At 39.8% G+C, this 24131-nt stretch overlaps 1 protein-coding gene across 11 annotated transcripts in view; it reads left to right on the top strand.

The window, feature by feature from the left end:
* The window catches only part of PAK1 (p21 (RAC1) activated kinase 1), a 154235-nt gene that overhangs the window by 89455 nt on the left and 40649 nt on the right, over window positions 1–24131 (top strand). For all 11 annotated transcript variants that reach the window (XR_016393854.1, XM_089915346.1, XM_022593897.3 and 8 more), the window contains 3 exons: window positions 9078–9178; window positions 9685–9832; window positions 14056–14093. Coding sequence is in view for 10 of the 11 variants with exons in the window: in XM_089915346.1 (XP_089771472.1) it covers window positions 9078–9178; window positions 9685–9832; window positions 14056–14093 (287 nt within the window). In the remaining variant the exon portion in view is untranslated. The remainder of the gene's footprint in view (window positions 1–9077; window positions 9179–9684; window positions 9833–14055; window positions 14094–24131) is intronic.

Raw genomic sequence — 24131 nt, 5'->3', positions numbered from 1 at the left:
AATTTTAGACTCTATGGGTGAATTGTATAGTATGTGAATTATATCTCAATAATACTCTGTTAAAAAAAAAAACAAAACAGCTGATGGAAGTGTTTAGACATCATTGGGAACCGAAGGGATGACCTTATGTATTGAATGGGGAGATGGCGATTGGGATATGGGTGTTGTAGTCTTGGTTCTCTCATAATTTGGCTGCCTGGTTTGGGTCAGTTACTTGTCTTTGGACTTCAGTGCCTTCATCTAAAATATTAGAGTCACACAGATATAGGGAACAAACTAGTGGTTACCAGTGGGGAGAGGGAAGGGGGAAAAGATAATACAGGGGTATGGGAAAAAGAGGGTTATTATGGGGTTATATGAAATCATGTGAGAATGGATACATGTATATGTATGGCTGAGTTGCTTTGCTGTGCACCTGAAACTATCACAACCCTGTTAATTGGCTATACTCCAATATAAAATAAAAAGTTAAAAAAAAAAGAAATCGTGTGTGAAACCTTTGAAAATTGTAAAGCACTCTAGAATTTGAAGAATCTTTCATTCAATAAAAAACAATTAAAAAAAATTAGTCAAACCAGTAGACATATACAGCCTCTTATAGTTTTGAAATGCTATAATTACATAAATGAGATATAAAGATGAGGTTGGATCAGGTTGTATATGTACGTGAAACAAAACTAGGCCATTGTGAAGTACTTTGTTCAGCTATAAAGCTGTAGATGCAGAGGTTCTTCTGGAAATCCTCGCTGAGTAACCCTAGGCCAAGTCTGGTCTGAAAATAAGTCTCATAGCTCAAGATCAAAGCTGTAGCTCTATAAATTCAAAGCATAGATGTAGAAAGCATAGAGTTCTAAGAAGTTCTTGTGAAACGATGTAGTGGCCTCTCTTTCACCACCTAGTTTTGTATTTCCTATACATACCCTGAGCACATAGGTTTCTCTCCTTTGCTTTAAGACCTTAGATGGCTATAATTAATGCATACATCAAAATGAAATAAATGACTTTTTTCCTTTTGTTTGGAAACTTTATTCAGCTTGATTTTGTGCTTTTTGATTTTATCATTCAACCAATAAGGATTTGTTGACTTGCCGCTTCGTGCTTAACTTAGTCCTAGAAGGATGCACCGCAGTGTTGGCAGTCTTTGAAGTGGTATGCCCTTCATGAAGTATTTGAGAATTTATACCAGCTATACAGAGAAATGGGCTAGAACTGGACTTAGTCTGGATTGAGTCCTACCTCTAACATTTATTAACTCTGTGATTTTTTTGCCCTTTTACCTATTTATTTTAATCCCTGTATCCTTAACTGTAAAGTGGGGAATGATTATAATTCCCATCCATCCCATATCATGAGTAGGCTTTTGTCATTTGACGTAGTGGATGTAAAAGCATTTTCTAAACTCTAAAACACTATACAAATATGAGGTTTTTTTTTCTTTTCTTTTAAGGGAAACCTCATTTCTTGTTTGATCTGATATCTGTAACAACTCATTTTCAGTTGGGGAGGCTGAGGCTTAGAGAAAAGTAAATTGATCAACGTCTTACAGTTGGAAAGTGGCAGGGATGAGTATGGAACTAAGTCTTCCTAAAGTATCTATTACATCACAACATACTATCTCTGTTAGTTGTTCCCAACCCAGATTACACGTCCGACTCACTCATGGTGCTTTTCTGAAATACAGTTGCCCAGATCCTACCCAGACTTTTGGAGCCAGAATTTCCAGAGGGGTAGTTTTGGGGTCTAAAGGGATTTGGGGGATGAGAAAGGAGAGCTCTCTGTGGGCTGCGTTAGTGGTTGAGATTTGAGCTGGCAATGGGTAGAATGTCTATGGGCATTACCTAATGCTGACCTCCAGCGTGGCTTCAGTGTGTGCCTGGGGGGATGCATAAATGATTGGAAGAAGCTGTAATTGAGGGCCTGTGATAGGTGGCGCTGAGTTGCAGAATTCCATGTGGGAAAGCCTGGTTCCTGTGGTTAGGATCTGGAGCCTTTGGTTTATTCTAAGAAGTCCTGTAGCATTTAGTTTGGAATCTTTTCCTGGCTGCATTTTCACAACCGAAGTGGAATTCTCCAAGCTTGGGAAGAGTTTAGCAAAGTTAATTTTAAAACTGGACTACGTCAGTGTTTATCTCTCCAAGTTTGGAGTGTTTTACTGCCTTGAGCTTAGATTAGGTCATCTGAACCAATGAGAAGGGCTTCTTAAAAATAAATCTTTAAAAAAAAAAAAATAAGGTCAATGATTTGTGCTGAAACTTGGATGGCTGTACTGCAACCTGGGATTTTGTAATGTCAGCCTCATTTCCCATGTTACCAGAAAGCCAAATGGACTTGGCCAAAGATAGGGTTAATATTAGGATGGATGGTTTTGCAGGCTTCTTTTTTCACTTTATTTCCTCAAGTCTGTGATCTCTAGTTTCATGAAATCAGATGATTCGTTCTTCTTTTTCCTTAGCCACAGTTTCTAAACTGTCTTAATGAGTGGGTTGGGAAATCTTACTCTGACACTTTCTTTTATTAATGATAACTCATGTTTGTAAAGCTCTCTAGCTTCTACACAGCACGTACATTTTCTTTATCTTCGTTAATCCTTAAAATAATAAGAACAATAGTAATAAAAATAGTAATAACAAATAGTACTAACACAGTAGTAATAACCATAAAAAGTAACAGCTGTAACCGAGCTACTATTTATTGAATGCCTGTTAGTTACTACATATTATATTAGGAACTTTGATGTTTGTGAAATGTGCCAATTTTTCAGGGAGATAAATATTTCACTTTGTAGACAGTAAACTGAGGTAGTTCAGTTTGAGTAACTTGCCCAAGGTCATCTGGTTAGGAGTGGCTGATCTGTGATTATAGCTTTTTTCTATGATTCCAGGGACCTTTCCACTGATACTCTTGTGCTCAGAGAGTTAAGGACTTGCCCAAGGTCATATGCTACATGGTTGCGGTGCATGGAGTCTGCATTTGAACAATTGTCTCTTGACTTCTGGACTGTGCTCTTTAATTCTTCTAAGTCCTCAGACACCATGTACTGTTTGAAGGCTCCCATCCTAGAGATGTTCAGACTAATGCCTTTAGTAGAACTGATTTGGTTAGTTCTTTTAACTTATTTTAAAACAAATTTGCATTTAATGACCTCCATTCATATTCACTTAGTCTGCAGAAGGTATAGTGCATGTAGAAGCAGCTATATTGGAGTTCATGCACCGGAGGTTATCACCATTGACCATCCCTAATTTTGGGACCTTTGGTAAGTTGCTCTACCTTCCTTCACCTCACTTATCTTACCCGTAGTATGGGTACATAATAATATTTGTCTCAGAGAGTTGCTGAGTGGATTATAAGGCTAAAGGTGTGAAAAAGGTTATGCAAACTACAGCTTTATTAAGAGTTGGAAGTAATTTTGTGGCTATTATTGCTTGCAGTCATGGTTTTCTTTTGGAATCTGTGATTAACACTTAAGAGTTGTTATGAGATTTACAAAAGAACAACTCTTAATGGGATTCCTCCAAGATAGAATTAAAGAATGATCCTGGGGTAAAATACCTTTCTCTTCCTACATATAGCCTGTATTTCCTGTTGGTTTAGATAGGGCTATTAAGCCAGATTAAAGAATTTGTGCACTGAGGCTAAACAGACCCAAGGAGAGGTTTCCTAAGGAGTTCTTAAGAGTTCTCTGTAATGTCAGAAGCAGGATTCTAAGCTCTGGACGTGGGCCTGGACCTCTGGAACAAATACTCTATTTGAAACTGAGGCCAAAAAGGTAAGCCTCTTAAAACTACAAATGTCAGATACTCTTTATATGTTCATGTGTTAAGTGATTTCACTTTCCTGGGGCTCTTTTCTATAGGCTATTCATCCTCTGAGCCACTGTCTTTCTGTGTTTCCATTACCGAAGTTTGTTTTGTATTTGACATTCCGTGCCTGTGATGGTATATTATATGGCATATTAATAGCATATCATAGAAATAATATATAAAATATAAGATATATAACTATAAAACAAAAATCTAAGTAAAAAATAATCTAAGTAAAGCATAAAAATAACATAAGTGTTCTTCTCTACAATCTTTTAATTGACTAGATCAGAGGAAATTTAGGAACAGAAAGCAATTCCAAAGCCCTGCGACATGTCTCATGCATTCTAGCTATGAGTAAGACAGATGGACTTATGTCATAAATGAACCATTTATGAACCGTAATAAACCGTTCCCTTTCTCAAAGCAGCTGCTTCTGGAAGGGAAATTGCCAAGTGTAAAAATAGCTTAAACCCTAGCAATTGGCATGTAGGCAAATGGTTCTCACTAAGATACTAAGGAAAGAACCTTTGGAATCAGACCTGGGTTCAAATCCCAGCTCTTACTAGCTGTATGAACTTGAGCAAATTATTTAACTGCTTTTTAGTTTCCTCATCTGTAAAATGACAGTAGTAATAATGTATCCCATAGGATTATAAGAATTAAGGAAAATATTTTATGGTTATAGTATCTTATACATGGTAAGTTCTTATTTAATGTCATTTCTTCCCATTATAACAAAGTATGTTTTCTTGATTCAACTTGAAATTCTTTAGGGGAGGTAAAGTAGTAGAATGTAAAGGGCCTTGGCTCTTGATGCCACACTTTTTGAATTTGAATTACTTCAAGAACTGTAGGCAGGTCCATGCTTCAATTTCCTAATCTCCAGGTAAAGTTGACTCTCAGGATTGTGGTCATTATATGAGATGATGTATATGAAGTACCTATTAAAACTGTGGGATGCTGTGTCAGGAAGAAATGTAGATACAGGGCTTTGAGAGTGCTGATCTTTCTGTTTTCAAAGACATTTGGAGTGTAGGAGCTGAAAGGGCACTTAAGATCATCTAGTTCATTCTCCCCATTGTTCAGATGAGAAAGCTGAGCACCTGGACTGTATGGTGTGGTAGAGGCAAAACTGGCCTGGATTCTAGACCTTCTTGTGTGTCCTCCCCCCCCCCCGCCGACCGCCGCCCCCTGCATTTTGCTGCTTTTCATCAGGGTTATATTGGGTCTGTGGAGGCATTAGGACCTCAGAATATCTTTTGGCCAGTGTGCTGAGCTACCACAGAGCAGGATTTTAAAACGGGATTGTGAAAATCATGTCAGAGCTGATAAAAATGGAACATTTATTCCTGCCCTGGAGAGAATTTGCATGTCTTAGGCAGATTCCTTAGACTCCTTGTCAAGTTGAGTTAGGTGTCTGATTGTTTGTTCCTTTCTTCACTCAGTGTCTGAGCACCTATTTTATGCCTGGCTTTTGCTAGCTGTTGGGGATTCGTGATAAATTAGACATGGCCCCTGAACTTAGAATTCAGTCTGGTTGGAAAAATAGACCCTTAAAGTAGGCAATTACTATAATGGTGCTGTGGGAACAGAGGGGAGGGTGAAGAACTCCCCAACCTAGAGATCAGGGAAGACTTCACAGAAGAGATGACCTTTAAGCTGAGACCTGACAAGGATAAATAAAAGGGTTTGTATGGTGAGGTGGCAAGGGAAGGGAAAGGGAAAGGCAGGATTCACAGGCAAAGGGAGTAACTTGAGACAATAGGAAGAGGTGTGGAAGAGCCCATTACGTTTGGTGAACCATCACTGGTTCAGTGGTGTAGAATGTGTGAAACATAAGTACAGGCATGCCTTGGAGATACTGTGGGTTTAGTTCCAGTTTTATTGTGATGCTCACTACCACAATAAAGTGAGCATCACAATAAAAAGAGTCACATGAATTTTTTTGGTTTCCAAATGCATATAAAACTTATGTTTACACTATACTGTAGTCTATTAAGTGTACATTTATGTTTAAATAAACAATGTACATACCTTAATTAAACAATATTTTATTGCGGGCTTCCCTGGTGGCGCAGTGGTTGAGAGTCTGCCTGCCGACGCAGGGGACACGGGTTCGTGACCCGGTCGGGGAAGATCCTACAGGCCGTGGAGCGGCTGGGCCCGTGAGCCATGGCCACTGAGCCTGCGCGTCCGGAGACTTGCTCCGCAACGGGAGAGGCCACAACAGTGAGAGGTCCACGTACCGCAAAAAAAAAAAAAAACTTTATTGCTAAAATATGCTAACCATCATCTGACAATGCAAGGTTGCCACAAATCGTCAATTTGTAAAAGGTATAATATCTGTGAAGTGCAGTAACTCCAAGCACAGTAAAACGAGGTATGCCTGTAGTGGGAGATAAAGAAGATGTAAGTCTGTAGAGCAGAGTTCTGAAAGTCTTTAAAAACAAGAGTTTATTTTTTAGAGCAGTTTTACGTTCACAGCAATATTGAGTGGAAAGTACAGAGATTTCCTATAAACCTCCTGCCCACACATATGTACAACTTACCTCACTACCAATATCCTATACTGGGGTGGTACATTACAATATGTGAACCTACATCAACACATCGTATTCACCTTAAGTCTGTATTTTACGTTAGAGTTCACGCTTGGTGTTTTACGTCTATGAGTTGAACAAGTGTATGTATATAAAGACAAATATCCACCATTATAGTATCATATAGAATAGTTTCACCACCCTAAAATTCCTCTGTGCTCTGGTAATTCACCCCTCCTTCCCCTCAAATCTGTGGCAACCAGTGACCCTTAATACTGCCTCCATAGTTTTACCTTTGCCAGAATGTCAGATAGTTGGAAGCATATGGTATATAGTCTTTTCAGACTGGTTTCTTTCACCTAGTAATATGTATTTAAGGTTCCTCATTATCTTTTCATGGCTTGATAGCTCATTTCTTCTTAGTGCTGAATAATATTCCATTTTCTGGATGTATCACAGTTTACTTATCCATTCACCTATGGAAGGACACCTTGGTTGCTTCCAAGTTTTGGTAATTATGAATAGAGCTGCTGCAAACATCCACGTGAAAGTTTCTGTGTGAACAAGTTATCAGCTCCTTTGGGTAAATAACAAAGGAGCACGAATGCTGGATTGTATGGTAAGAGCATGTTTAATTTTGTGAGAAACTGCCAACGTGTCTTAGTGACTGTACCATTTTGCATTCCCACTACTAATGAATGAAAATTCTTGTTGCCCCATATTCTTGTTAGTATTTGGTGTTGTCAGTTTTGGATTTTGGCCATTCTAATAGGTGTGTAGTGGTTTTTCATTGTTGTTTTAATTGCAGTTCCCTAATGAAATACAATATTGAGTATCTTTTCTATCTATATCTTCTTTGGTGATGTGTCTCTTCAGGTCTTTTGCGTATTTCATTAATTGCGTTTTCTTATTGTTGAGGGTTTTCTTGTGTATGAAATTATAGCTTTTATTTTTAAAATTTTTATTGGGGTATAGTTGACTTACAATGTTTTGTTAGTTTCAGGTGTACAGCAAAGTGAATCTGGTATACATACACATATATCCATTCTTTTTTAGGTTCTTTTCTAAAAGCATAGTAATAATATATATTACTATTATATAATGTAATATATGCCATTACAGAGTATGGAGTAGAGTTCCCTGTGCTGTGCAGTAGGTCCTTATTAGTTATCTATTTTATATATAGTAGTGCAAAGGCCTTGGGGTTGGGAGGCCGAAGACCTCAGTCCTGGCCCCAGATCTGCTTCTAACTTGCTCTGTAACATTGGGCAGGCTACTTAACTTCTTGGAACCTCTGGCTTCTTCTGTCATATGGGCACCAAAATCACTACCCTGCTTGTCACACAGTTGTTTTGAGGCTCCAGTGGACTAGGTCTAGCTAATACCAAGGCCAGAAAGTCTTTTGAGCTGGAAAAGGATTATATTAGTTTGCTAGAGCTGCTGCAACAAATTACCACAAACTAGGGGTCTTAAATAACAGAAATTTATTGTTTCAGTTTTGGAGGTTAGAAGTCCAAGATCAAGGTGTTTGTAGGGTTGGTTCCTTCTGATACCTGTGAGGAAAAATCTGTTCCATTCCTCTCTCCTAGCTTCTGGTGATTTGTTGGGCTTGAAGAAGCATTGCTCTGATCTCTGTCTTTATCTTCATAAGGTGTTCTCCTTGTGTACGTTTGTCTTCAAATATCCCCTTTTTATAAGGACATTGACTGGATTAGGGGGCTGACCCTACTCCAATTTGACCTAATCATATTTTAAATAATTATATCTGCAATGGCTCTGTTTCCAAATAAAGTCACATTCTGAGGTACTGGGAGTTAAGAACATATGAATCTTGGCGGAATACGAGGGTACGACAAGGGCACGACAACTCTAAATATTGAAGCTTTTTATGCCAGACCAGCAGAACCTTAGTGAACACCTACTGTATGCAACACCCTTGATGATTACAAATATTCAGACTTAGTGATTCTTTAAGTTTGTAGCCTAGGGAAGCAGCATAGTAGAGTGGTTTAGTGCTCAGGGCCTGGGCCAGACGGCCTGGATTTGGGTCTGACTGCTGCCAGTTACTATCCAGTTGATCTTGGGCAAATAACTTAGTCTCTGTGCTTCAGTTTCTTTATCTGCAGAATAAGGATGACAGTACCTAACTACAGGGTTGTTGTGAGGCTACAGTGAATATTAATAAAGAACTTGAATTAATTCATAAGATACAAGGATATACTTTACAGCACAGGGCATATAGCCAATATTTTATAACAACTTTAAATGGAGTATAATCTATACAAATATTGAATTACAGTGTTGTTCACCTGAAACTAATATAGTATTGTAAATCAACTATAATAGAAAAAAGAAGGAACTTGAATCATTGCACATGATAAAATATTAGCTATTCATTTAATTAAAACAATTTCCAAATCTAAAATTCTGTAATGTAGAGAACCTTAAAGTGGTCCATAATCAAGGATCAAACAAGCAGAAGCAGGTTATATAAGCTCATAGGATGTAGGATGTCTGGGTTGGAAGGCTCTTTAGAGACCATCTACTTGAGTCTTCTCATTTTGCAGATGGGGAAACCAGGGTTCAGAAAAAAGGAAGTGACTTGCTCTGGGTCAACTGACTCATTTGTATCAGTCCTTGGCCTCTAAAGGAGCTTAGAGCTCAACAAAGAGCTAAATAAGCCTAAAAATGTAGTAATGTTTTTATCTCCTTTTTCCTGTTTCTCTTACAGCAAATAAAAAGAAGGAGAAGGAACGGCCAGAGATTTCTCTTCCTTCAGATTTTGAGCACACGATTCACGTTGGTTTTGATGCTGTCACAGGCGAGTTTACAGTAAGTCCTGGGCCACAGAAAGACATTTGGTCTTTCAGAGTTCTGGCTATGCACTGTTAGATTTAATCCTTTCCAGACTTCCTGATGCCTCTATCTTTGCCCGAGACCCTCATTACTATCTTCTTATAGTAATGAGAGGGACACGTTCCTCCCCTCCAGAATTGTACTAGAGAAGCCTTTGAATCTCTATTCCTTAAATAGACCTTGGTTAAGTGGCCCCTTGGCATCAGGCTCTGTGCTGGGCACTGATGATCCAGAGACAAATCAGACATGATTGCTGCCGTAAAGGAGGAATAGCCTGGTGAAGGGGCAAATACCACAAGAAATGACAGATATAGTAAGAGATGTGTTATAAGAGGGACCAGTGTGGAACTCTGAGGGCAGAGAGAGAAAGGAATGACTAAACCCATCTTTAGCTGCCATCAGTTATCAGAGTTAGTTCTGAATTTCATTCAGGGTCCCCTGTGATTATGCCTTGCTGACAGCCTTGCATGTCTCTTTTATAGGGGATGCCAGAGCAGTGGGCCCGCTTGCTTCAGACATCAAATATCACCAAGTCGGAGCAGAAGAAAAACCCGCAGGCTGTCCTGGATGTATTAGAATTTTATAACTCGAAGAAGACCTCCAACAGCCAGAAGTACATGAGCTTTACAGGTATGGGGATTGTGTCCAGGGCAGTCTAGGAAAAAAGAGGTTTTCATCTTAGTAGATGCCTATTGGTGTGGGGTGGAGGAAGAACGTTTTTCAAAAGAGTGGAGATGGCACGTTCACTAAGATGGAATTTTGGAATTTGAGAGCCAAGATGATGGGTTTTTGCATCAAACTTGAGTCTTTACTCTGAAACTGCATGTTTTGAAAAAGTACTGTGATATTACGTGTTAAGAACATAGACTTTGTGCTAGAAGATCTAGATTCTGATACTCACTATGTTCTAGTAGTCAGTTCATTTCTTTGAGCTTCAAAATGAGAATAATAATTCCTATCTCAAGAGGTTGTAATGAGGATAAATGAGCTCATTGATACGAAAGTTCTTTATAGGTTGCAAAATGGCACCATGAAAATGTAGCCATCATTATCATCGTTTTCAATATCAGTAGGTTATGTGATAACCCAGGTAAGTAGGCAAGCCCAATTTCTTCCTCAAGGAACTGATTTTTATCAGTCCAATCAGTCCAGTGAAAAACTGGCCAGTAATAATAAATGTTCTTTAGATGTACTCTCTCTATATGTATAAGGGACTGTGTTTTTCAGAATGTTTTTAATTGCAGAATTGGGATTAGAATCCAGGTCTCCTAATTCCTAGACCAGTACCTTTTCAGTTTACCACTTGCTTCTAGTAACTCTATTTGGAGCACCTCCTTCCATAGCAGAGAGATTTTTCTTTTCTTAGGCAAGTCATAGGAAGGCCTACATTTCTGGAAACTTGCCTTGTATATAGTATCTTAGAATGTTAGGGCAAGAAGTATCTTTAGTATATACCACTTCCAGTTTCCCCTTGTTTTGCAAACATTAGAGCCCAAAATGCCTTTCTAATGTGGCTAAATTAGTGATCTCTTAACCACTGGTCTTAACTCTGAGTCCAGTGCTTTTTCTGGTGTTCATTCTGTCTCATTCAAAGGGCAGTATTGTTGGGGAAGGTGAGAACCGGGATGAACTAGCTAATTTTGAAGGATGCTTTCCCCAGCAAGTATCTGGCTTGCAGCAGTAGGCACAGATGGTGAGGATGACAGACTGCAGCTTTGCTCATGCTGCATAGTGGTGCCCAGTAGAGTGTCATACATGTTCTTAGCATGTTTCCTTCCTGATATCTGGCCCCGCTGGGTCTGTATCACTTCTTCCATTGAGGGACTGGGTCATTCCAAGGCAGTATTGGGGTTGAGGGGTGATGGGTAGGAAAGTTTTCTAGGTTACGGCTTGTGTTTTCAAGAGTTTGTTGTGGAGACTTCAGATTAGAAGCTGGCTTTGAAAGCCTCAGCAGCAAAGTCTTTCGAAGAATCTGTTTTTATGTATATGTGTGTAGATGTGTACAAATACTATTTATGTATATGGAAGCATAGCTATGTGGGTTTGCATATGTTTGGAATTAAAGTCCACTTAAGTATTTATGAGTGAATATGGGTATAGATATACACATTCAGGTAATTGTGTATATGTTCCTCCATGCATGCATAAATGAATAACATTGAGTGTATATGTATAGAATGTATAGATATGTGTCCATACAGCTACTTCTGTGTGTATAAATTTGTGCAAATGTGTGTGTGTGTGCACATGCATACACACGTGAGGGATTTTTTGTTTTCTGTAAGTTGAAGACCAAGGCAACTCCAAGCAAAACTGTATATTTGGCACTTTAAAAAAAAATTTTTTTTTAATTGAAGTATAGTTGATTTACAATGTTGTGTTAATTACTGCTGTACAGCAAAGTGATTCCCTTATAAATACATTCTTTTTTAAAATATTCTTTTCCATTATGGTTTTTCACAGGATACTGATTATAGTTATCTGTATTATACGCAGGACCTTGTTGTTTATGGCACAGTTATTTTTTTATTTTTTATTTTTTTGCGGTACGCGGGCCTCTCACTGTTGCGGCCTCTCCCGTTGCGGAGCACAGGCTCCGGACGCGCAGGCTCAGTGGCCATGGCTCACGGGCCCAGCCGCTCCGCGGCATGTGGGATCTTCCTGGACCGGGGCACGGACCCGTGTCCCCTGCATCGGCAGGCGGACTCTCAACCACTGCGCCACCAGGGAAGGCCCCCCTTTTTTTTTTTTTTTTTGCGGTACGCGGGCCTCTCACTGTTGTGGCCTCTCCCATTGCGCCTCACAGGCTCCGGACGCGCAGGCTCAGTCAGTGGCCATGACGCACGGGCCCAGCCGCTCCGCGGCATGTGGGATCCTCCCGGACCGGGGCACGAACCCGCGTCCCCTGCATCGGCAGGCGGACTCTCAACCACTGCGCCACCAGGGAAGCCCTGGCACAGTTATTTTTAATGTCCTATCATTTTCCTATTTCCTTTCTTCTCATGCTATTAATTATGATAACACTACTTCAATTTGTATATGCTTGCACATAAACCATCTCATTTGATTCTCATGACGGCCTTGGGAGATTGGAAACGCAAGGGCATTATCCCCATTTTGCAGACTCAGGGAAATTAATTAGGCTCAGGGAAATTAAGTGACTTATTCACAGAACCTCAACATATCAGTTGAGTGATATACCAGTGTTGGAAGTGTGTTTTCAACTTGGGCCTTTAAATCCTTCGCTGTCTAAAAGCCCAAGCACAATCCTCCGTGCCAATTTTTTGTTAAGTTTCCTGTCTTTTCATCACTTTATCTTCTGTACCAACTAGTAGCTAATGTGATAAGCAAAGCCTAGACTAGATTGACAATGCCAGGTTCTGGGTTTTAGCCCTACTTTGCGACTGATTTATGTAACCTTGAACCAGTTTCTTTTCCTCTGAACCCTAGTTTATTTATTTGTAAAATGAAGGGATTGCAAGTACTTTCTGCTCTGTCATTCTGTGCTATGGAATTTGATTTTTATATACAGAAATTGTACATCACATTTAAAAGGAGCAAACGTACTTATTTTTTATATGGTGGAGATATATTTATTACCAGAATACCCAGTCCTCAAAAATACTAGCAGTACATAAGGTTAGGGGTGGTGCAAGGAAGGCATAGTATTGCACTTGGTATAGAATGTGCTTTTGGACAAGAAAAACAAGTGAATTATGTTTAAGCTATATCCTGAATTGATTTATCCAGAGTACAGCTGGCTATTCAGGGTTTGTTTTAAGAACATATTGTCACAGTTTATGGGTTCATAATTTGTCATAGGACCAAAGAAGCTATACCTGATACTTTCATGTATGATGGAATTGAGATCTTGGACATTCTCTGGGCTTGTTTCTTGGTGAGGAAGATGTAGGATTTGATATAATATTTCTTCTCCTTAATTCCCATTGGTGGTGAACTGGTGAAATCAATTTCTTCTTGGACTTTTAGGAATTAAAGAATAAATTCAAACAATACTTGGTCTTTAAACTTATTTTCTTGCTAAGATTTCCATTGGGTCTGTTTCGTAGTTTATCAAGTCTAAGATATCATTGATTGTAAGGTGCATTGTTATTTTACATGCCCCTAAAGAAAAAGAAGCTGCCAATTAAATCATGAAATACTTTTGATTGTAGGACACATCTCTTTCTGAGATGTTAATGTGAAAAAATACATGTCTCGGAATTAATAAAATATGGTGATTATCTGATTGAAGGAGCTTGGACCTATTCTTAGAAATAAGACCCTGCCTTTAATTATACTTGAGATGACTAATGCATCTCTTTTCCTAAGGCTTAGTCTTTCTCTCCTTGTGGGGAATAGACATGGATATAGGAGGACCCTTTCTAAAAGCTAAAGCCACATGCTGGTCATGATTTGTTATAGATGGCTCAGGGTGATGCCAGCCAGGAGTTCTTTTCCTTTCTCTTAGAATGCAGGAAATTTCCTTGATCATTGAGGCCTGATGATGTGGATATAGTTCTAACCTAGTATTTAGAATTAGACCAGGATTCAAATCTTGACTCCTAATAACCTTTGTGTTAAGTAATTTGTGGACAAATTACTTCTCTTCTCTGAACATCAGTTTCCAAATCTGTGAAAGTGGACATACTAATAGTACTGAGAGCTGTAGTGAGGATTAGAGGACATAATGTGTATAATGTGTTTAAAATGGTGTTGGGCCTGTAGTACCAGTAACACTGTTATTATTCTGAGCTTGGCAAGTGCTTTAGTGAATAGGCTTCCTTAGGTCTCAAGAAAGGATTAACTGTAATTGTTTACTGACTGAGTCCCTTGTCTTTTTCCTTTTGCAGATAAATCAGCTGAGGATTATAATTCTTCTAACACTTTGGTAAGCCTTTATTTCCTCTATTCTGATATGGGCAGGTATGATTTTTTAGGGATCAAGTCAAGTGTGGTAGATGCAGAGCCTGGGCTGGGGGGTACTCATCTTAGTCACTTTCCCACCCTGGGCCTCAGAGTAAAGGAATTGGACTTAATAAACAATAAGCATCCCTTCCAGCTTTAATTTATGAATGCTCTAGAAATCCTAACCCTGGAACCAGAAGAACTGGCTGCTAGGCTCAATTTTCAGTTTTCACTTTGACCCTTAGGAAAGCCAGTTTGCCTTTCTGAGCTTCAGTTTTTTCATCAATAAATGAGAATGATACACTTTACTTAGAGATGTTTTCAAATAGCTGCATTTAGAGGAGAATTCTTTCTTTTGGGTTGGTTGGGTCTACAAAACCAGGATTAGGGCTAATTGTTGAAGGGAGCAGATCCTATTAATTTAAGGTCATTCATTCTGTCCTCTGAAGTTGTAGTGAATGCCCTATCACTTGAAGGAATGTGATAGGAGTCACTGGTGACCTCAGAGGTCCCTCTGCCCTTCATAACTTACAAATTCTGTTTTCCAAGGCAGATTATAAGATGAGATGCTGATGTATCCGAAAGGGTCTTAATGGCTATTAAGCTGTGACTTATATACTAGAATACTGCTATTCTTTATATCCAGTGTTGTCTCTTGTGCAAAGTTGGTTATTTCATATTGATTTACTAAACATTTGCAAAGCCCCTATTCTATGCCAGGTCCTGTGTGGAGAAGTGGCAATATAGGGATGAATCAGACATTATCCCAACTCCTAAGAATCTCCCAATCCTGTAAGTGACATGAAGGCACAAACAGTTACAGTGCAGCATGCTAAAACTTCATGAGGCCAGGAGCTATGTTTGACTTGTCTATTACTGGATCCCTGGCATCTGGCAAGTAACAATTTACTGAATAAAAGGTTGGGTGTATAAAGAAAGCTTCTTGATGGTGTGGTCTGAGCTGAATTAGTTATCTTGGGGAAGAATTATGAAGAGACAAGCGTATTCCCGACAGAGAATAATTAGCATGTGCCAAGACAAGGAGGTTCGTGAGGTAGGCTTGTACAGAGAACTGCAAGTGGTTTGTTATGATTGGAATGTGAAGTGTGAAGGGACTAGAGGTGGCTGGTGGGGAGGGGAGGGGAGGCAGGTCAGATCATGTAGGAATTTTAACTTTATCTTAAAGGTAATGAGAAGCTATTGAAGAATTTTAAGTGGGGGAGTCATACATTCTAACACAATACTGAGTCACCATCCAAATACTTTGAACCATGCTTCCAGCAATGGGGATTGGTTTATTCTGAGTCATTTATACTGTAATCAATGATTAAAAAATGTTCATATGTCCATTGCCTTGTAGCATACTGAGTCCTTTCTTATTCACTACCTCTTTTAATCTTCATAGGAGTTTAATGAGGTGGGTTATTATCCTTGTATAATCGATGATAAAACTGAAATTGAGAATGGTTAATGGCAGTAGATATCTGATTCCCAGTCTGCATCGCTTTCCCCTGATTCATTCTTTCATCAAATGGAATAGATACAATTAAAAGGTGGGGAAGAATTTGCTAATGTTAAGATCCTTGGGAGTTTCTCCCCATTATTGAACTGCAAATTATTGAAGAAGGGACCTTAACCAAAGCTGAGCTGTGCCTTGTGGCACAAATGTCTTTATGCCTTTATAGGAGGAGTAACAGCTATTATTTATCGTGTAGCTAATATGTGCCAGGCAGTGTGCTAGTAACTTTATGTATGTTAGCATAATTAGTCCTCACAATTACTTAGTGAAGAGATTAGCATCCCCACTTCACAGGTAGGAAAACAGACTTTCCTGAAGGCTCATAATTGCTATTGTGGCACAACCAGATTAGAACTAGGGTCGTCTGAGTCCCTGTCCTGGATTTTTTTCACTGTGGCAGGGAACTGAGAAAGATGATGTCAGAGAGGTCTTATAAAGGAGACTGCAGTAAAGCCTTAGCTCTGTTGTTCCTTAGTGAGGAGGAGGGGCCCTGGGGCTCATGCCATATGGCAGAGAGGATGACACCTGCTTGGTAAAAACGTGTACTGGTTTACCAGGCTGTAAAGGACATTTTTCTCCCCAACTCAGACTTTTCCCTGTGGCTCAGTCCTCTTTATTTTCTTACTAGTTTCACATGGGGGATATGTGACTGTGGTAGTATTGGTTTGTACTGTGGTAGTGCATTGTTTTCCATATTGGTTTCACACAGATCTTTCCAATTGACTTGGGAAATAATTGGATGAGATTATAACCTCCATGACACAAGTTAAGAAATTGGGACTCAGAGAGATTATGTGACTTGCTCCCTATCCTTGAATGAATCAGTAGTAGAAACCAATACAAAATTCAGTTCTCCTCAGCATTCATTTATACATTCATACCATAGATATTTACTTAGCACGTTCTTTGTGCCCAGGTGTTAGTGATACACAGATAAATTTTACACTGTCTTAGTCCTTGAGAAAAAATTAACAACAGAATAGAAGGATAAGGGCTGCAAGAGGGGTACGTGAATACTGTACCACGGGGGTCATATTTGATGGAGTGATTTATTCTGCTTGGTAGTACAGAACAGTTTGCACAAGGTTCTTGGGCCCTACGATTTGTTCATTTAATAAACATAACCTTTAAGGTTTCTTCTAGCTCGAAAATTCTTTTATTTGTGGCTCATTGGTCTGAGATATATCTCCCAGATTACATAGCACTTAAGTGCCTGAATTCTCATTTATAAAATGATCACCTATTATGTGATAGGCTCTTTGAATGCCTAAGATCAAGGGCAGGTAAGGTCATTGCTCTTGATCTTACAGTTTAGTGAGGAATCAGAACACGTAAACAAGGATTGATAATAAAGTTTCAGGTAAACATAGGCAATGATACTAGCCAGAGAAAAGGGCAATCAATGCTTTCTTGTGTGAGGGAGCATGAACAAATGCCAAGTTGTTAAGGATCCATCATGTCAGGCAAAAGAACTTGGTCTCTGTGCTGGAGCTAAGAAAGTATTTTATTTAATTTTTATTTTTTTTAATATCTTTATTGGAGTATAATTGCTTTACTATGGTGTGTTAGTTTCTGCTTTATAAGTGAATCAGCTATACATATACATATATCCCCATATCTCCTCCCTCTTGCGTCTCACTCCCACCCTCCCTATCCCACCCCCTAGGTGGTCACAAAGCACTGAGCTGATCTCCCTGTGCTATGTGGCTGCTTCCCACTAGCTATCTATTTTACATTTGGTAGTATATATAAGTCCATGCCACTCTCTCACTTCATCCCAGCTTACCCTTCCCCCTCCCCGTGTCCTCAAATCCATTCTCTATGTCTGAAACTTTATTCCTGGCCTGCCCCTAGGTTCTTCAGAACCACTTTTTTTTTTTTTTAGACTCCATATATATGTGTTAGCGTACGGTATTTGTTTTTCTCTTTCTGACTTACTTCACTCTGTATGACAGACTCTAGGTCCGTTCACCTCACTACAGATAACTCAATTTCGTTTCTTTTTATGGCTAGTAATATTCCATTGTATATATGTACCACATCCTCTTTATCCGTTCATCTGTCGATGGACACTTAGGTTGCTTCCATGTCCTGGCTATTGTAAATAGAGCTGCAGTGAACATTGTGGTACATGACTCTTTTTGAATTATGGTTTTCTCAGGGTATATGCCCAGTAGTGGGATTGCTGGGTCGTATGGTAGTTCTATTTTTAGTGTGTGTTTTGTTTTGTTTTTTTTTTTTTGCGGTACACGGGCCTCTCACCGTTGCGGCCTCTCCCGTTGCAGAGCACAGGCTCTGGACGTGCAGGCTCCGGACGCGCAGGCCCAGCAGCCATGGCTCATGGGCCCAGCTGCTCCGCGGCATGTGGGATCTTCCCAGAACGGAGCACGAACCCGTGTCCCCTGCATCGGCAGGCGGGCTCCCAACCACTGGGCCACCAGGGAAGCACCTATTTTTAGTGTTTTAAGGAGCCTCCATACTGTTCTCCATAGTGGCTGTATCAATTTACATTCCCACCAACAGTGCAAGAGGGTTCCCTTTTCTCCACACCCTCTCCAGCATTTATTGTTTGTAGATTTTTTGATGATTGCCGTTCGGATTGGTGTGAGGTGATACCTCACTGTAGTTCTGATTTGCATTTCTCTAATGATTAGTGATGTTGAGCATTCTTTCATGTGTTTGTTGGCAATCTGTATATCTTCTTTGGAGAAATGTCTGTTTAGGTCTTCTGCCCATTTTTGGATTGGGTTGTTTGTGTTTTTGATATTGAGCTGCATGTGCTGCTTGTAAATTTTGGAGATTAATCCTTTGTCAGTTGCTTCATTTGAAAATATTTTCTCCAATTCTGAGGGTTGTCTTTTGGTCTTGTTTATGGTTTCCTTTGCTGTGCAAAAGGTTTTAAGTTTCATTAGGTCCCATTTGTTTATTTTTGTTTTTATTTCCATTTCTCTAGGAGGTGTGTCAAAAAGGATCTTGCTGTGATTTATGTCACAGAGTGTTCTGCCTGTTTTCTTCTCAGAGTTTTATAGTGCCTGGCCTTACATTTAGGTCTTTAATCCATTTGGAGTTTATTTTTGTATATGGTGTTAAGGAGTGTTCTAATTTCATTTTTTTACATGTAGTTGTCCAGTTTTCCCAGCACCACTTACTGAAGAGCTATCTTTTCTCCATTGTATATTCTTGTCTTCTTTATTGAAAATAAGGTGACCATATGTGCATGGGTTTATCTCTGGGCTTTCTATCCTGTTCCATTGATCTATATTTCTGATTTTGTGCCAGTACCATACTGTCTTGACTACTGTAGCTTTGTAGTATAGTCTGAAGTCAGGGAGCCTGATTCCTCCAGCTTCGTTTTTCGTTCTCAAGATAGCTTTGGCTATTTGGGGTCTTTTGTGTTTCCATACAAATTATGCAATTTTTTGTTCTAGTTCTGTGAAAAATGCCATTGGTAGTTTGATAGGTATTGCATTGAATCTGTAGATTGCTTTGGGTAGTATAGTCATTTTCACGATGTTGAATCTTCCAATCCAAAAACATGGTATATCTCTCCATCTGTTTGTATCATCTTTAATTTTTTTCATCAGTGTCTTATAGTTTTCTGCATACAGGTCTTTTGTCACCTTAGGTAGGTTTATTCCTAGGCATTTTATTCTTTTGTTGAAGTGGTAAATGGGAGTGTTTCCTTAATTTCTCTTTCAGATTTTTCATCATTAGTGTATAGGAATGCAAGAGATTTCTGTGCATTAATTTTGTATCCTGCTACTTTACCAAATTCATTGATTAGCTCTAGTAGTTTTCTGGTAGCATCTTTAGGATCTCTATGTATAGTATCATGCCATCTGCAAACAGTGACGGCTTTACTTCTTCTTTTCTGATTTGGATTCCTTTTATTTCTTTTTCTTCTCTGATTGCTGTGGCTAAAACTTTCAAAACTATATTGAATAATAGTGGTGAGAGTGGACAACCTTGTCTTGTTCTTGATCTTAGTGGAAATGGTTTTAGTTTTTCACCATTGAGAACGATGTTGACTGTGGGTTTGTCATATATGGCCTTTATTATGTTGAGGTAAGTTCCCTCTATGCCTACTTTTGGATGATTTTTATCATAAATGGGTGTTGAATTTTGTCAAAAGCTTTTTCTGCATCTATTGAAATGATCATATGGTTTTTATCCTTCAATTTGTTAATGTGGTGTATCACATTGATTTGCGTATATTGAAGAATCCTTGCATTCCTGGGATAAACGCCACTTGATCATAGTGTATGATCCTTTTAATGTGCTGTTAGATTCTGTTTGCTAGTATTTTGTTGAGGATTTTTGAATCTATGTTCATCAGTGATATTGGCCTGTAGTTTTCTTTCTTTGTGACATCTTTGTCTGGTTTTGGTATCAGGGTGATGGTGGTCTCTTAGAAGGAGTTTGGGAGTGTTCCTCCCTCTGCTATATTTTGGAAGAGTTTGAGAAGGATAGGTGTTAGCTCTTCTCTAAATTTTTGATAGAATTCGCCTGTGAAACCATCTGGTCTGGGGCTTTTGTTTGTTGGAAGATTTTTAATCAGAGTCTCAGTTTCAGTGCTTGTGATTGGTCTGTTTATATTTTCTCTTTCTTCCTGGTTCAGTCTCGGAAAGTTGTGCTTTTCTAACAATTTGTCCATTTCTTGCAGATTGTCCATTTTTTTGGCATATACTTGCTTGTAGTAATCTCTCATGATCCTTTGTATTTCTGCAGTGTCAGTTGTTACTTTTCCTTTTTCATTTCTAATTCTATTGATTTGAGTATTCTCCCTTTTTTCTTGCTGAGTCTGGCTAATGGTTTATCAATTTCGTTTATCTTCTGAAAGAACCAGCTTTTAGTTTTATTGATCTTTGCTATTGTTCCTTCATTCTATTTCATTTATTTCTGATCTGATCTTTATGATTTTTTCTTTCTACTAACACTGGGGTTTTTTTGTTCTTCTTTCTCAAACTGCTTTAGGTGTAAGTTTAGGTTGTTTATTTGAGATGTTTCTTCTTTCTTGAGGTAGGCTTGTATTGCTGTCAAGTTCCCTCTTAGAACTGGTTTTGCTGCATCCCATAGGTTTTGAGTCATTGTGTTTTCATTGTCATTTATTTCTAGTTATTTTTTGAATTCCTCTATGGTTTCTTCAGTGACCTCTTGGTTATTTAGTAGTGTATTGTTTAGCCTCCATGTGTTTGTATTTTTTACAGATTTTTTCCTGTAATTGATATCTAGTCTCATAGCATTGTGGTCGGAAAAGATACTTGATATGATTTCAGTCTTCTTAAATTTACCAAGCCTTGATATGTGACCCAAGATATGATCTATCCTGGATATGTTCCATGAGCACTTGTGAAGAAAGCGTATTCTGTGGTTTTTGGATGGAATGTCCTATAAATATCAATTAAGTCCATCTTGTGTAATGTGCCTTTTGTGTGTGTGTGTGTGGTACATGGGCCTCTCACTGCCGTGGCCTCCCCCGTTGCTGAGCACAGGCTCTGGACGCTCAGGCCCAGTGGCCATGGCTCATGGGCCCGCCGCTCCGCGGCATGTGGGATCTTCCCGGACCGGGGCACGAACCCGTGACCCCTGCATCGGCAGGTGGACTCTCAACCACTGTGCCACCAGGGAAGCCCTAATGTGTCATTTAAAGCTTGTGTTTCCTTATTTATTTTCCTTTTGGATGATCTGTCCATTGGTGAAAGTGGGGTGTTAAGGTTCCCTACTATTATTGTGTTACTGTCAATTTCCCCTTTTATGGCTGTTAGCATTTGCCTTATATATTGAGGTGTTCCTATGTTGGTTACATAAATATTTACAATTATTATATCTTCTTCTTGTATTGATCCCTTCACCATTATGTAGTGTCCTTCCTTGTCTTTTGTAATAGTCTTTATTTCAAAGTCTATTTTGTCTGATATGAGAATTGCTACTCCAGCTTTCTCTTCATTTCCATTTGCATGGAATATCTTTTTCTATCCCCTCACTTGCAGTCTGTATGTGTCCCTAGTTCTGAAGTGGGTCTCTTGTAGACAGCATATATAAAAGGGTCTTGTTTTTGTATCCATTCAGCCGGTCTTTGTCTTTTGGTTGGAGCATTTAATCTGTTTACCCCTAAGGTAATTATCGATGTATGTTCTTTTACCATTTTCTTAATTGTTTTTGGTTTGTTAGTGTAGGTCTTTTCCTTCTCTTGTGTTTCCTGCCTAGAGAAGTTCATTTAGCATTTGTTGTAAAGCTGGTTTGGTGGTACTGAATTCTCTTAGCTTTTGGTTTTCTGTAAAGGTTTTAATTTCTCCATCGAATCTGAATGAGATCATTGCTGGGTAGAATAATCTTGGTTGTAGGTTTTTCCCTTTCATCACTTTAAATATGTCCTGCTACTCCCTTCTGGCTTGCAGAGTTTCTGCTGAAAGATCAGCTGTTAACCTTATGGGCATTCCCTTGTATGTTATTCATTGTTTTTCCCTTGCTGCTTTTACTATTTTCTCTTTGTATTTAATTTTTGGTAGTTTGATTAATATGTGTCTTGGCCTGTTTCTCCTTGCATTTATCCTGTATGGGACTCTCTGTGCTTCCTGGGCTTGACTATTTCCTTTCCCATATTAGGGAAGTTTTCAACTATAATCTCTTCAAAGATTTTCTCAGACCCTTTCTCTTTTTCTTATTCATTTGGGACCTCTATAATTTGAATGTTGGTGCGATAAATGTTGTCCTAGAGGTCTCTGAGACTATCTTCAATTCTTTTCATTCTTTTTTCTGTATTCTGCTCTGTGGTCGTTATTTTCACTATTTTATCTTGCAGGTCACTTATCCGCTCTTCTGCCTCAGTTATTGTGCTATTGATTCCTTCTAGAAAATTTTTAATTTCATTTATTTTGTTGTTCATCATTGTTTGTTTGCTCTTTAGTTCTTCTAGTCCTTTCTTGTATTTTCTCCATTCTATTTCCAAGATTTTGGATCATCTTTACTATCATTACTCTGAATATTTTTTCAGGTAAACTGCCTTTTTCCTATTCATTTGTTTGTTCTGGTGGATTTTTACCTTGCCCCTTCATCTGCTGTGTATTCCTCTGTCTTCTCATTTTGCTTAACTTACTGTGTTTGGGGTCTCCTTTTCACAGGCTGCAGGTTTGTAGTTCCCGTTGTTTTTGTTGTCTGCCCCCAGTGGGTAAGGTTGGTCAGTGGGTTGTGTAGGCTTCCTGGTGGAGGGAACTGGTGCCTGTGTTCTGGTGGCTGAGGCTGGATCTTCTCTTTCTGATGGGCAGGACCCCATCCAGTGTTGTGTTTTGGAGTGTCTGTGACCTTATTATGATTATAGGCAGCCTCTCTGCTAATGGGTAGGGTTGTGTTCCTGTCTTGCTAGTTGCTTGGCATAGGGTGTCCAGCACTGTAGCTTGCTGGTCATTGAGTGGAGCTGGGTCTTAGTGTTGAGATGGAGATCTCTGGCAGAGCTTTTGCTGTTTGATATTATATGGAGCTAGGAGGTCTCTGGTAGACCAGTGTCCTGAACTCAGCTCTCCCACCTCAGAGCCACAGCCCTGACACCCGGTGTGAGCATCAAGACCCTGTCAGGCACACGGGAAAAAGAGAAAAATGAAAAAAATGTATATATCATTGCTCCCAAAGTTCACCGCCTCAATTTTGGGATGATTTTTTGTCTATTCAGGTATTCCACAGGTGCAGGGTACATCAAACTGATTGTGGAGATTTAATCCGCTGCTCCTGAGGCTGCTGAGAGAAATTTCCCTTTCTCTTCTTTGTTCTCACAGTTCCTGGGGTTCAGCTTTGGATTCGGCCCCGCCTCTGCATGTAGGTCACCTGAGGAGTTTTGTTCTTCGCTCAGACAGGATGGGGTTAAAGGAACAGCTGATTAGGGGGCTCTGGCTCACTCAGGCCGGGGGGAGCAAGGGGTACGGAATGTGGGGCGAGCCTGCGGCGTCACAGGCCAGCATGACATTGCCATAGCCTGAGGCATGCCGTGTTTTCTCCTGGGGAAATTGTCCATGGATCACGGGACCCTGGCAGTGATGGGCTGCAGAGGCTCCCTGGAGGGGAGGTGTGGGTAGTGACCTACGCTTGCACACAGGCTTGTTGGTGGCTGCAGCAGCAGCCTTAGTGTTTCATGCCCATCTCTGGTGTCCGTTTGATAGCCGTGGCTTGCACCTGTCTCTGGAGCTGGTTTAGGCCCGTGATCTGAATCCCCTCTCCTCGAGCACCCCGAAGCAATGGTCTCTTGCCTCTTTGGCAGCTCCAGACTTTTTCCTGGACTCCCTCCTGGCTAGCTGTGGTGCACTAGCCCCTTCTGGCTGTGTTCACACAGCCCACCCCAGTCCTCTCCCTGGGATCTGACCTCCGAAGTCCAAGCCTCAGCTCCCAGCCCCCACCCATCCCAGCAGGTGAGCGGACTGGTCAGCACCGATCCTCTGTGCGGGAATCTCTCCGCTTTGCCCTCTGCACCCCTGTTGCTGTGCCCTCCTCCGTGGCTCTGAAGTTTCCCACCCC

The sequence above is a fragment of the Delphinapterus leucas genome, chromosome 7 (assembly GCF_059928025.1).
Source record: "Delphinapterus leucas isolate spDelLeu-1000000601 "Yukka" chromosome 7, BTC_Dleu_Yukka2, whole genome shotgun sequence".
NCBI lineage: Eukaryota > Metazoa > Chordata > Mammalia > Artiodactyla > Monodontidae > Delphinapterus > Delphinapterus leucas.
This window is presented reverse-complemented; position numbering and strand designations above follow the sequence as displayed.